This window comes from Trichosurus vulpecula, chromosome 7 (genome assembly GCF_011100635.1).
Source record: "Trichosurus vulpecula isolate mTriVul1 chromosome 7, mTriVul1.pri, whole genome shotgun sequence".
Lineage (NCBI taxonomy): Eukaryota > Metazoa > Chordata > Mammalia > Diprotodontia > Phalangeridae > Trichosurus > Trichosurus vulpecula.
The window spans coordinates 232,768,700-232,782,922 of NC_050579.1; the positions used below are offsets into that span (position 1 = coordinate 232,768,700).

At 36.7% G+C, this 14,223-nt stretch overlaps 1 protein-coding gene across 1 annotated transcript in view; it reads left to right on the forward strand.

Moving 5' to 3' along the window:
- The first annotated feature begins 4,051 nt into the window (after positions 1-4,051).
- LOC118858538 (cysteine-rich secretory protein 3-like) overlaps positions 4,052-14,223 on the forward strand; it is a 38,402-nt gene continuing 28,230 nt past the window's right edge. The window contains exons 1-3 of the mRNA XM_036769105.1: positions 4,052-4,117; positions 6,786-6,902; positions 8,961-9,048. Of these exons, the coding sequence (XP_036625000.1) occupies positions 4,052-4,117; positions 6,786-6,902; positions 8,961-9,048 (271 nt within the window). The remainder of the gene's footprint in view (positions 4,118-6,785; positions 6,903-8,960; positions 9,049-14,223) is intronic.

Genomic DNA, 14,223 nt, shown 5'->3' on the forward strand with positions numbered 1-14,223 from the left:
AGTTGTCTTTTGCCTGCAGTGATACCATTTAATAAGCATTAGAAATGGGATTCCAAATATATCTTTTCTGATTTCAAGTTCAAAACTCTTTCCATGACTCTAGACTGTTTCACAGATAATATAAATGTAACCCAAGCTCCCAAACCCATTATTATGGGGAATAATGTCCCACACCTGTGTGAGGGACAAGTCGAGATGGTAAGAGTTGGGAGAAGAGAGATCTGGTCTCTTTGGGTTCTCATGGCCTCCAGCCTTGAGAGAAAAGTTGTGTAGGATTCCAACCTCTCTTGGGGTCCATAAAGGCAGAAAAAGATTCTTGGAAGGAGCTGGCAGGATAGAGGTTGCCACCTCCTCTACATGTTGGTTTTTTAATGCCCTGCACCTGCATGAGGATTAGACAATGTTGGTGGGTGGGAAAGAGAAATCTGGTCTCTTTCTGAGATCTGATCCACCTTTAAGAGAATCTTTTTATCCCTTCAGAGACATAAAATAGAGATTAGGATTCCATATATCTTTCCTCTCAGGGCTGTAGGCCAGAAAAATCCAACAAGCCTGAAGAGACCACTTTTCTCTCCTGCTCTTATTAATTCCACCCACACCTCATACAAGTGCAGGACATAGATGTCCACCAATGAGGAGAGAGTCCCATACTCCTGGGTTTGGGGGCTCAAGTTACACAAACACTATTATTTGAATTTGAGATGAAGAAACCAAAGGGCAAAACATTTAAGTTACTTTCCCTGACTCCAGCAGCTAGTAAGTGCCACAATTCGGTTTTAAACTCAGGTGTACCTAGTATATGACCAGGGGTCTTTCTATGGTATTCCATTGCCTCAACAAACACCAGATAGAAACAGGAAATGGCAAAAAATAAGATTTTTTTTTAAAAAAGCAGCAGGAATCTCACAGGAGCAATGGGGATTCCTATGGAGAAATTCCCCATTCATGGACAATAAATTCTCAAAGATTCTGTTTTAAGGGATCTCTCCTTTCTTTTCATTTTCTTTGAATAAATATGATAAAATATTTTTCTTCAGTAGGGAATGGGGAGGAGAATTTATGATATATATATATATATATGTATATACATATATGTATACATATATATATGAAGTATAATCCACTATGGTATATATAAAAACAAGAGCTCCTAACACTTTTGTGTCATGAAACCTTTTGGAAATTTGGGGAAGGCTATAGACCACTTCTTAGAATTCTATTTCAATATATGGAATAAAATAAATAGATTCAAAAAGCAAACCAACCACATTAAAATAGTTTTTTTTAATATGGACCCCAGGTAAAGACCTCCTGCATTATAAGAGTATAAAATAAATGTTAAGCTCTTTCTGATCATGTGAACAATTAGATAGAGAAGTAGACATTTTCTCTGATCCCCATGACCTCTCAAATCTTTCCAAAATAGAAATTATACACTAAAGATAAAGCAACTTCAGCTTTCTCCTTCATTTAGATATCAAGTATCCAAAAGAAATATTTAAAATGAACTAACATTTACAGACCCTGAGCTCACTCAGCACATTCTCTCCCCATCTCCCATGCTGTTAGCAGCAAGGCTGCACTTGGCAAATCCAATGGAACAACCCAACAACAATATAATCCATCCGAAAACATAGTGCCCCTCCCTTTTTCCAAGGCTGTGGAATTCACAGCTCCAAGATTGCAGAAATTTACTCAGGCTGCAACAGGCAGCCAGGCTTGTGTACCCATTAGAAGCAGAAGTCTATCAGGAGACACAACCCTGTAGCACCAGCATGGCAAATGCCTAACCTGCTGGTACCGGGGTAGATGACTCTGTTGCACCAGCAGAGGTTAGGAATGGGCAAAAAAAAACCTTGTTACAACAGCAGAGCCTGGAGCCAGAGTGAACAATCTTATAGCATCAGAGCTGCAAAGCTCTGAACTACTGGTGCCAGGTCAGAGAACTAAGGAATGGAAGTTGCAAGACAGGATCCCAGGACAGGATACTAGGTGTGTGGTGGAAGTGGCACTGTACAGCACTCCATCTAGCTTTAGGGAAGGAACACAACTCTAAAACATTCATTCTCTTTCTTGATGGTGAGAAAGGATGGACAGAGGTGGTGGGGAGAATATAAGTATAGTTTACTTCCCAAGATGAGATTGTAAATAGAATAAATAAATAGCCTCTATTGGAACAGTTGCTCCAAGAAGACACATCTTGTACCTCCTTCGTATCTGCCTAATAGGTAGTAAAATCTTCTGCACACAGTGTTTAGTAACTATTAAATTGTATTTCTTGAATTAAAAAGAAAAAAATAATTTAAAGGTGCAAAGGCATATGGGAGACATTGTGGAGGTATCAAACTATTGGCCTGGCCACTATGAATGCCACAAACAGCCTGCGAAACTCCCTAGTGTGGGCAGAATCAGAATATAATATAATTGGGAAATGTTTAACAAAAATAAAAATAAAAACACAACACAGATACTGTTAATTTGTGTTTTTTTGAGTTTGATACCAAGTGCTGTAGATGGTTCAAAGAATATCAGACAAGACCTTGAAAGTCATCTAATCAAACCTTTATATTGAGAGTGAATCACCTTTATGAAGTCCCTAGCAAATGGCCACTTTGCATCTATTTCAGTAGTTTATTATATCACTCTTCTGTCTAAAATATCCAACGGCCCCCTGTGTCCTACTGTATCAAATCCACTCTCTGGTTATCAAGGCCTTCCTGTTCACAGAATCATAAAATCTCAAAGTAGAAGAGACATCATGGTCACCTATTCCCCTCATTCCTGAATAAGAATTCAAACTCTAGCTAACTTTATTCCTTTAAAAGCACTCTCAGTTCTAGTCAAGCCAGCAAATATGTCTTCCTGGTTCCCTCCCCAAAAACTTCCCTTTTCTGCTTTTCCCTGTATAGAATGCCCTTTTTTTCTCTTCTGGTTCCACAGATCTGTGATTCCATGTGCAATTAGCTCTGATCACTTTACTTTCCAATGAACTAACTCTCTTTTAAATTCCACCATTCACTACCTAATTTGCTACCTAATCCCCAGGTGCTACAGCCAACTCCAGGGGACAGCAAATGCTAGACACCATGTACTACAGAATTAGAACTATATTTTTAAAATTGCCACACCCTTGTACAAGACCATGGTGATTCTGTAACTGGAAAGCTGTGTATCATCTAGGTTTGTCGCTATAGCTCAAATAAGATAGAAAAAACCTGGAGAATGTTGTGTGTGTGTGTGTGTGTATGTGTTATAGTTGTTGTTATCTGTTTATCGGGCTATTTGTCTTTGTGTGTCCATGTGTCTGTGGCGGGGCGGATAGGACAGAATGCTGTCATTTAAAGATATGCTGAAAAGATTAAAATTGTTAGTACTGATATCAAAAGTGGAAAGAGAAAATGATCAAAGAAGGGGATGAATAAGTTCACGAAACATTGTAATATTAAAATTCAAGGGAACTGTCATGAGCTTGCCCCAGATGAGCCTAGCATCAATAAAAGGAGGCACTGGCCTTCTTGACATACCAAGTAATCAATGCAATGAACACTTGATCTCATGAGTTGGTACACGTTGTAATTATGTTTTCAAAAAACATAGATAACATTCTTGAAATAATAGCTCACACATTTCTCAAATACTTCACTCTTTAACAAGCTCTTCACAGTTTTGGTGCAAGGTATGTGAGGCGGGAGGTGAAAATATTTTTATTTGCATTTTTCTTTTTACACCTGAAGAAACTGAGATAACCATATTAGAATCAGTTGCCACTACTAAATTTGGTGGTGGTGGTCGTGGTGGTGGTGATGAGGATGATGATGATGACTGTTAAGACGGGGGCTAAGAGACTTCCTAGGGTCATGCTGCTGCTGTTGTCTGAGCTTGATTTTGAATTCAGTTCTTCATGACTTCAGGTCAAGCATTCTTTCCACTACTTCCTGCCAATCTGGCAAAACATTGAATTTTGTGATGATGATGATGATGACGATGACGATGATGACGATGATGATGGCAAGGACAGAAGTTTACATGTCTTTATTTTTATTTTTCAGCAATGATTTTACTACCTGTGCTGCTCTCCTTAACTGCCATACTGTTCCCATCTTGTGGTGATGCACAGGTATGACTATGGTTCAATAACTTCCTTCAGTCATGCTAGGAATTTTCCCATACCTGGTTAAGTGAGCCTTCCAGGAAATGCCATTTCTACATAATATACCCTAAGCTTTCTTATCTAAGCCTACTTTAGGTGAAAGATATTAATCTATAGAACAGGAATTCTTATGATTTTTATAGGTAGAAACAAAGTTAGATATCAATGATTCCTTTCATTATCCTTCCATACATCTTCTCAATTTCTTCCTACTCATCTTCTACATTTATCCCTTCTTTCTAATGCCCTAAGTCTCTTTTTCACCAAACTGTTGTTTGAATGACTATAGGTGAAGATCATTGATTGGAGTCAGTGCCAATGGTATTGGTCTTGTCTTCCAGACAAATACCTACAAACTTAAAGGTGATTTATATCTGTATCACCACCACTTGGCCTATGCTTTTTGTATGATGCATGTTAAATAAGTCACTCATTCATTCATTTGTTATGGTGCTTTTCTCACCTTTGATTTGCCCTGTTCTTGGTCTTAGGGACCAGGTTAATCCAGGGCCAGAAGAACTTGCTTATAGTTATTTATAGAGCACTTTAAGGTTTTCAAAGCACTTTACATATAACTGGCAGCTAGGTGGCACAGTGGATAGAACACTGGACCTGTAATCAGGAAGATGCATCTTCATGAGTTTAAATTAAGCCTCGAATGCTAGCTATGTGACCCTGGGCAAGTCATTTAGCTCAGTTTCTTCATCTGTAAAATGAGCTAGAGAAGGAAATAGCAAATTACTCCATTATCTTTGCCAAGAAAAGTCCCAAATGAGGTCACATATAGGCAAATGATTCAACAACAAAATATATGTGTATATGTATGTATGTGTATATATATACATACATATATGTGTGTACACACACACACATATATACACATATATATACACACATACACACACACACACACACACACATATATGAAATGTTATCTTCACAACAACCCTGGGATGCAGATGCAGTCATTAGTCCCATTACGTAGATGAGGAAACCAAGGCTGACAGAGGTTGTTATTTTCCTAGGTTCACACAGTTAGTAAGTATATTAGGAGACTAAAATCTTGTTATTACTTCAGATATTTGATATTTAATATGTTGTATTATTTTCAATATCCTATATACTCAGTGATTCTAAATGAGTTCAAATGAGATGCAGCTGGTGTTGATTAGTATAAATAGCAAATGCCCTGAAACAGTTGTATATATTGTATTACTTGAAGTTTTAATTATTAAAAAATATCATTAGTTATAAACCAATGCAAATATAATGAATATATTGAATAATGAAATCACTTTACCGGATTATCATTTGTACTAATAGGGACTTAGATGTATATAGTAGGTTATCATTGCCTTGGGAATAACCATAAGACTAAGGGAGATGAGCAAATAAGATCACTAAAAAATGAAGCATATGAGTCTGAATATTAACACTTCTCTACCATTGCTAATATTATTAAATGGATGAGAATAAAGATAGTCCCAGTCCCAGAATCATTTCTGTTGCTCTGTAAAAAAAAGTATTTCCCTATAAAACCCAATCTCCCTACCTATCCTTTATTACCCCTATATCTTCCCTAATGTTCAGGAGTACTCCCTCCTCAATTTTTCTACCTTTCTTGACCTATTGATGATTTTCATGAAATAGAGCTTTGTGTACCTTACCTGGGACATAGACCTGGTCACTGGTGACAGATGACCATCTGTTTCATCAGTGGGGTTTATATTCTTAAGGTTAGGACAGGCAGGTACATAGAATCAGTCGTGTTCTATTCTAGGATAATACCCCATGAACGAAAGAAAGAAATGTCACTTATATTCCCCCTTTAGAATTTATATCAATGGTTTTAAACCACTACACCAACATAACATCATAGAGAAAGAGACCAGATCTGTGATTCCATTTATATTGGTAACACCTGTGAGGAAATCCCTCTATCAATTCAGGTGAGCACCTGCTCTGCAACTCAGTCTTAAAAAATATAAAGGAATTGGTCAAGACGAGACAGAAGTAAATGTCAGAAGCAAGGCCTAAACCCCATAATCCTGGCTCTGAAGGGCAGATCATCTTCCATTATTCAATAAATTCATAGTAGGTTTTTTGTACTTGCTAATTAATACCAACCCTTGAACTTGATAGAACCCTAGACTGAAAGTAAGTTGCAATACAGGCCAAGCATGCATACTGTTGAGTAGAAATGGTGGAAACTTATCTTAAATATTCCAGTGAAGAACCCATATTTTGAAAGATGTTAATAATATGGTAGACATTTATCTTTCTGAATTTATTTCAGCTCAACCTCTCTGTGGCTTAGGAGTTGTTTACATGAAATAAGGATATTTCTTCTAGGGGTAGGATTCTATGATTCTATTTTACATCTGCTTAGCCTATCTTGGAGATAATACATTAGTTAGTGGTATCTTGGGGTTTTAAATTATATTTTCCTATTTTATAAGTTTTCTATAACAGAGAAAAAAAGAAATCTCCTGTATTGTTAATGATATTTTCTAGTAACTTAATAAAATAACTTCTTAAAATATTTTAAGGAATCCGATTGGAAAGGATTGGAAATGATATTCAGTTTTGAGGATTAACCATGGTGAGGTATCTCTTCTTATTTTTTTTTCCATAGCGTGTATCCTTTCAGTCTCTATCAACCAAACTTGAAAAAGCCCAACGTGAAATAGTGGACAAGCACAATGCTCTGCGAGCACAAGCCTCACCCCCTGCCACCAACATGCTAAAGATGGTAAGTTTCAATCATGGGATGAGGGAGGAATGGAATATGGATCAAGGACTGTAGCTTGCAATGATGATATCTTACTTCAGAATTAATTATTTTGTCGGCAATAATTATATTTTGTATTTTATAATATAATACATAATTATACAGTGACATACCTTGTATATCATTCCAACAGAAATATTAAGTATCTGCTATGCTAGAAGACCTAGGAGTAATGCAAAGCTGAGAGAAGGTACAAGCCTTTCTCTTATGGAGTTTAGGCTCTAGGAGGGGAACAACACAAACACAGATAACTCTAATAGAACATATCATAAATACATGATAAAAGGTCAAAGTCTTTGTGGAGCCCAAGGGGGAAGGTTTCCAGGAAACAATGGGCTCATGGAAGAAGTGTCATTTATATCGTACTTTTTAGTTTTCCAAGTGGCTTTTAAGTGATTTGCACAATAACACTGTAAGCTAGACAGAACAGGAATTATTAATCCTTCTCCCACCTCCCCACTATATAGAAGAGGAGAAAAGTTTGGACAGGCTATATAATCTGCCACAGATCACATAGCTACTAACTTGCAAAACCCAAAGTCAGAAGTCTAACAATTCAATTCAACTCAGTAAAATTTTAAAATTAAGTTTAAAATGTATTGAGATAAAGTTGTGACACAGGGTGTTGTGCCAAGCACACTCAGACTTCTTACTATACCATGGCTACCTCATGTCACTGCACAGCAAACATCTGGGTTGACTACAGACAGGCTAAGGGGTGGGGAGGATAGTTAATCATTATACTCTGATACATCTGTCTTCACTTAACTGCTTTATTTCCCTCAATACTAGCTCTTTTTGTGGTGGCAAAGAAGTGGAAATTGAGGGGACACCCATCAATTTGGGAATGGCTGAATGAGTTGTGGTATATGAATGTAATGGAATACTATTGTGCCATAAAAAATAATGAGCATGCAGGCTTCAGAAAAATCTGGAAAGACTTACATGAACTGATACTGAGTGAGGGGAACAGAACCAAGAGAACATTGTAGACAGTTGCAGCCACATTGTGTGATGACTAACTTTGATAGGCTTGGCTCTTCTCAGCAGTGAAAAGCCTAAGACAACTCCAAAAGGTTCATGATGGAAAATGCTATCCACATCCAGAGAAAGAATTACAGAGTCTGAACACAGATCGAAGTATACTATTTGCTCTCCCTCTTTTTTTGTTTTGTTTTGCTTTGTTTCTTCTTTCTCATGGTTCATTGCATTGGTTATAATTCTTCTTTACAACATGACTAATGTAAAAATTTGTTATACGTAGAGCCTATATCAGATTGCATGTCATCTTGGAGAGGGGTGAAGGGAGGGAGGGGGAGGAAATTGAAAACTCAAAAGCTTGTGGAACCACATGTTGTAAACTAAAAATAAATAAATAATTTTTAAAAGAGAAAGAAAATTGCCTGGGACCCGAAGAGCTCAAATGATTCCCCACGGTCACGCAATTAAATATCAGAGACAAGACAGTAGTCCCAGTCTTCCTCATTCCGAGTCTAGCTTTCTTATGCTGCAATGACTTTTCAGTCTATAATTATGAACTACTGGTATTTTTTTAAAGAGAAGTGAGCTCGAGTCTTGGTTCTAGCGTTTTCTAGCTACGTAGACTTAAAAATTTTCTTAACCTCTCAGAAATATTTTTAAAGAAAAAATAAAATTTATATTTTTGACACATGAGATTATTATGAAGAAAGTTGCTCATAAATAGTAAAATGTCATAAAAATTATATGTCATCATCATTGTTGAATATTTGAAGGTTGTCCATTACTAAAATAAGATATTGTAATTGGATACACAACATATTATTATTGTGCCCTTTTGCATCTTTTCCCTCCGGTAGACTATAATAATCTCCATGAGGGCAGATATAGTACCGAATCTAATTATTTTGTGTTCTACATGATACTTGAACTAATTTCTCTCATTATAACAGATAATTATAAATGTTGGAAGTGGACTGAATCAAAATTTGGACTTAAATTTTCAATCAACCTATGTATATATTTTTCTTTTTCTTTAAGCAATGGAGCAAAGAAGCACAAAAAACAGCCCAGGCCTGGGCAGATCAATGTACTTTAGACCACAGTGAACAAAAGGACAGAACAATTGGTAAGTAAAAAAGAATTTAGCTCCACATACTGTGTTACTCTGGATTTGCCATCAGAGGACCTAGCTTTGAACCAAGTTTAACCAGTTACCTTCTGTGTGCTCTTAATCAAGTTACTTAAATTCTTTGGTCTCAGTTTCCTCATTTCTAAAAATAGGTTGATTTGGACTTCTCCAAGGTTACACACACACACACACACACACACACACACACACTATATGTATATATGTATGCACACATATATATACATATATACCCCATACATATATGCATATGCATCTAATGTATATGTGCATGTGTGCTTACATGTGTATATATACATACATATATGTATTGTGCGGATGGACACACATATGTGTGTATATGTTTTATGTGTGTATATGTGTACACGTATGCACACACACATACACACACAATCAGTAAAAATCTATTTTCTCTAACCCCACCCCGAGAAGGAAAACAAAACTGTTAAAAAAGTATGGTTAAGCAAAACAAATTGATTATATATGTATATATTTATATGTATGTGTACATACATATGAACACATATTTCTTATTCTATGCTTTGAGTCATTGAACTTTCTATAAGAACGTTGGTAGCATATTTCATCATTATTACTCTGAAATTGTTGTTGGTCATTACATTGGTAGAATTTTTATTCTTTCAAATTTTTTTGTTTATATATGTTATTGTATTTGTATAAATTGTTCTGCTTCTGATCACTTCACTTTGCATCACATAAGTCTCTGCAGGTTTCTTTGAAAACATTCCCTTCATCTTTCTTATACCACAGTAATTTTCCATTACATTTATATACTATAATTTCATCAGCCATTGTCCAGCCGAAGGGCATCTCTTTACATTCCCACCATTTACTACCTCAGAAAGAGATATAAATAATGTTATCATCTTTAGGATTTGTTTTTCTTACACTATCCCCTGTCTTAAATAATCCTCCCCCTAATTTCAATATTCAGAAAATTTAACTAAACGATAACCTTCTCTAGAGGAACTGCAGTTCTGCTGCAGAAGGGCAGATTCAAGTTGATTCTTGACTAAAGCTGGGAAGGCTAAAGGGCAGAGGAGAAGAAGAACATTCTAGGCATTAGAGACAGTCAATGTAAAGGCCTAGAGTCAAGAAATGACTAGTTGGTGAGAGGAACAAAAGTCAGATAATGGAACTAGAGTAGGAGAGGAGTAAACCATAAGAAGGTTATACACAGACAACTTTTCTGTTTTGTGTCCAGCTATGATCAGAGAAGGTCTGAACCACGGTGACTGAAGGGTGGATTTTTTTTTCCTTTTTGGCAACAGCAACTCTCAAGAATGGTCTCCTAAATCATTGGGCTCGGGGAGCATTATGAGCTGGGATAGTGGAAATAATACTCTTGTTAACAAAGTCACAGATTTTTAAAGTTGAAGTTATTTCTCAGTACTCTAATCTCCTCAAGCCCAAGAAACTCTATCCACCTCAGTTCAGCCAAATATTAATATAATCATACATTATACCTTAGCATGTCTTCTTCCACTGCCAACATCTGGAACTTTGATGTCCCATTCTCAGATCCCACCCTCCCATTTGTTCCATCTCTTTGACACTATCATTCACAGTAAATATTCTGATGACTTCCATTATTTCTAACTAAGACTATGTCATTCATCTTTATCTCTTACACTCATAACTTTAGGATTATGTTAGCTCTTCTCATCATTCACATCTTAGATCCAAATATTTATGCAGTCCCACTGCTTTGAACTCACACAACATTAAATTCATTTGTCTACTCTTAATTTCTAAAAACACTATCTCAAAGGGATTTCATTGCTGCCTAGTGAATTACCTCCATAGTCTACTAACAGGATTGCCTTATTCTTTACTCTCCCTCAAATCTCTTCAATATGTCTTTCATTTGCTGCCAGGGTAATCCTTCTCATGCACATATATGGTCAAGCCACTCTTTTGCTCCAGAATCTGCAGTGTCAAACCACCATCTAACAGAATTTGAGTTATAGGCAAGGTGCTCTGTGAGCTAGCAGGAATTCTGGTATTGCTCTAAGAGATCTTATATTCAAATCAAGAACATTAATAAATACACATATATTAATGTTCTTGATATATATATAATGTTCTTGATTTATATATATGTAATATATAATCTTCTTGATATATATATATATATATATGTATAAAATGATACATGAATATTAAAAGGAAAGCAATGCAATGTAATAGAAAGAAATTGAATTTGGAATCAGAGAACCTACATAATTTACCTCACTGCTATATGTACATTTTAGCTGCTGCCTTGAATAAATCACCAAATCACTCAGAACTTTTACTTTCTTGTCACAATTTTTAAACATCAATAGTGTTGGTCATTACCAACACTGTCTTATGTTTACTTAAATGCAATAAAACTTCATGGATGCACTCTCGCAGCAAACGTTGGTATTTAATAGACTATGTGATGATAAGGAGAAGAGACAGACAGGATGTGAGAGTGATGAAGGCAATGTGTGGTACAGAGTGCTGAACTGATCATAGACTTATCCTTCCCAAGCTAAATATCAAAATCAGCAAAAGCAGTGCCCCAAAGACAAAGTGACCACCAGAAGAATTGATGTTAACAAATTCGAGCTTTCCTCCGAGCCAGAACAGTTTGTTGCTAACTTGGAGGCAAAATTGAGCCAACACACAGTTGGCAACAGTGGAGCAGAAAGGGAGTGGGCAACTTTCAGAGATTTAGTGTATAGCACTGCGTTTGTTCATCTGGGTCAAAACACTTGCAAACACCAAGACTGGATTGATGAAACTGATGGGGAAATTCAGAAGCTGCATTTACCAGCAGGATAGCTCATCCATCTCTAAGAAGGCAGCATTTAATTCCATCAAAAGTAAAGTACAAGCAAAGCACAGAGTGATGCAGGATTCTTGGCTCAGTAAAAAGGCAGATGAAATTCAGTTTATGCTGATAGTAATAATCCAAAGCACTTTTATGATGCCCTGAAGGCTATTTATGGGACGAAGACCTATGGTGCATCTCAACTACTCAGTGCTGACAGAGCCACATTGATTAGTGATAAGGACGTGATCCGGGAGAGATGGGCTGAACACTTCCATAGTGTTCTTTTTTTTTCCTTTTATTTAATTTATTTAATATATTTAGTTTTCAGCATTGATTTTCACAAGAGTTTGAATTACAAATTTTCTACCCATTTCTACCCTCCCCACTCCAAGATGGTGTATATTCTGGTTGCCCCATTCCCCAGTCAGCCCTCCCTTCTGTCACCCCGCTCCCCTCCCATCCCCCTTTCGCTTTTTCTCTTGTAGGGCAAGATAAATTTCTATGCCCCATTGCCTATGTGTCTTATTTCCTAGTTGCATGCAAAACTTTTTTTTGAACATCTGTTTTTAAAACTTTGACTTCCAAATTCTCTCCCCTCTTCCCTCCCCGCCCACGCTCACCAAGAATGCAAGCAATTCAACATAGGTCACATGGGTATCACTATATAAAACCCTTCCACAATACTCATGTTGTGAAAGATTAACTATGTTTTGCTCCTTCCTAACTTATCCCCCTTTATTGAACTTTTTCCCTTGACCCTGTCCCTTTTTGAAGGTATTTGTTTTTGATTACCTTCTCCCCCTGTCTGCCCTCCCTTCTATCATCCCCCTTTTTTATCTTCCTCCTTCTTTCCTGTGGGTTAGACACCCAGTTGAGTTTGTATGGTATTCCCTCCTCAGGTCAAATACGATGAGAGCAAGATTTACTCATTCTTCCTCACCTGCCCCCCCCCTTGCCTTCCTACAGAACCACTTTTTTTGCCACTTTTATGCGAGACAATTTACCCCATTCTATCTCTCCCTTTCTCCCTCTCTCAATATATTCCTCTCTTATCCCTTAATTTGATTTTATTTTTTTAGATATCATCCCTTCATATTCAACTCACTCTGTGTCCTATATACACACCTACACTACATATATACATACAAAGACACACACATATGCATGTATACGTGTACACATACATGTATATATATATGCATATTCCTTTCAGCTACTATGATACTGAGGTCTCATGCATCATACACATCATCTTTCCATGTAGGAATGTAAACAAAACAGGTCAACTTCAGTAAGTCCCTTATGATTTCTCTTTCTTGTTTACCTTCTCATGCTTCTCTTGATTCTTGTGTTTGAAAGTCAAGTTTTCTATTCAGCTCTGATCTTTTCACTGAGAAAGCTTGAAAGTCCTCTATTTTGTTGAAAATCCATATTTTGCCTTGGAGCAGGATACTTAGTTTTTCTGGGTAGGTGATTTTTGGTTTTAATCCTAGCTCCACTGACCTCCGGAATATCGTATTCCAAGCCCTTCGGTCCCTTAATGTAGAAGCTGCTAGATCTTGTAGTATCCTGATTGTTTTTCCACAATACTCAAATTGTTTCTTTCTGGCTGCTTGCAATATTTTCTCCTTGACCTGGGAGCTCTGGAATTTGGCGACAATATTCCTAGTAGTTTTCTTTTTGGGATCTTTTTGAGGAGGCGATCTGTGGATTCTTTCAATTTCTATTTTGCCCTCTGGCTCTAGAATATCAGGGTAGTTCTCCTTGATAATTTCTTGAAAGATGATATCTAGGCTCTTTTTTGATCATGGCTTTCAGGTAGTCCAATAATTTTTAAGTTATCTCTCCTGGATCTATTTTCCAGGTCAGTGGTTTTTCCAATGAGATATTTCACACTGTCTTCCATTTTTTCATTCCTTTGGTTCTGTTTTATAATATCTTGATTTCTCATGAAGTCACTAGCTTCCACTTGCTCCAATCTAATTTTTTTATTATAATTTTTTATTTTTAATTTACAACATTCGGTTCCACAACATTTTGAGTTCCAGATTTTCTTCCCTCCCTCCCCCCTTCCTCCCCAAGATGGCATGGAATCCCATATAGCTTCCATGTATAACTTTGCATTGAATTAATTTACACACTAGTCAAGTTATGGAGAAGAACTGTGATCAATGAAATGAATCATGCAAATGAAGAAACAGGAACAAAAAAAAAACCAACCCAAAAACTAAAACAAAAGAGAGAAAAGGAAAAAAAAAGGGGGGGGGGAAGGCAAGCATGAAATGTGCCTCAATCTGCATTCATACTTCATAGTTCTTTCTCTGGATGTA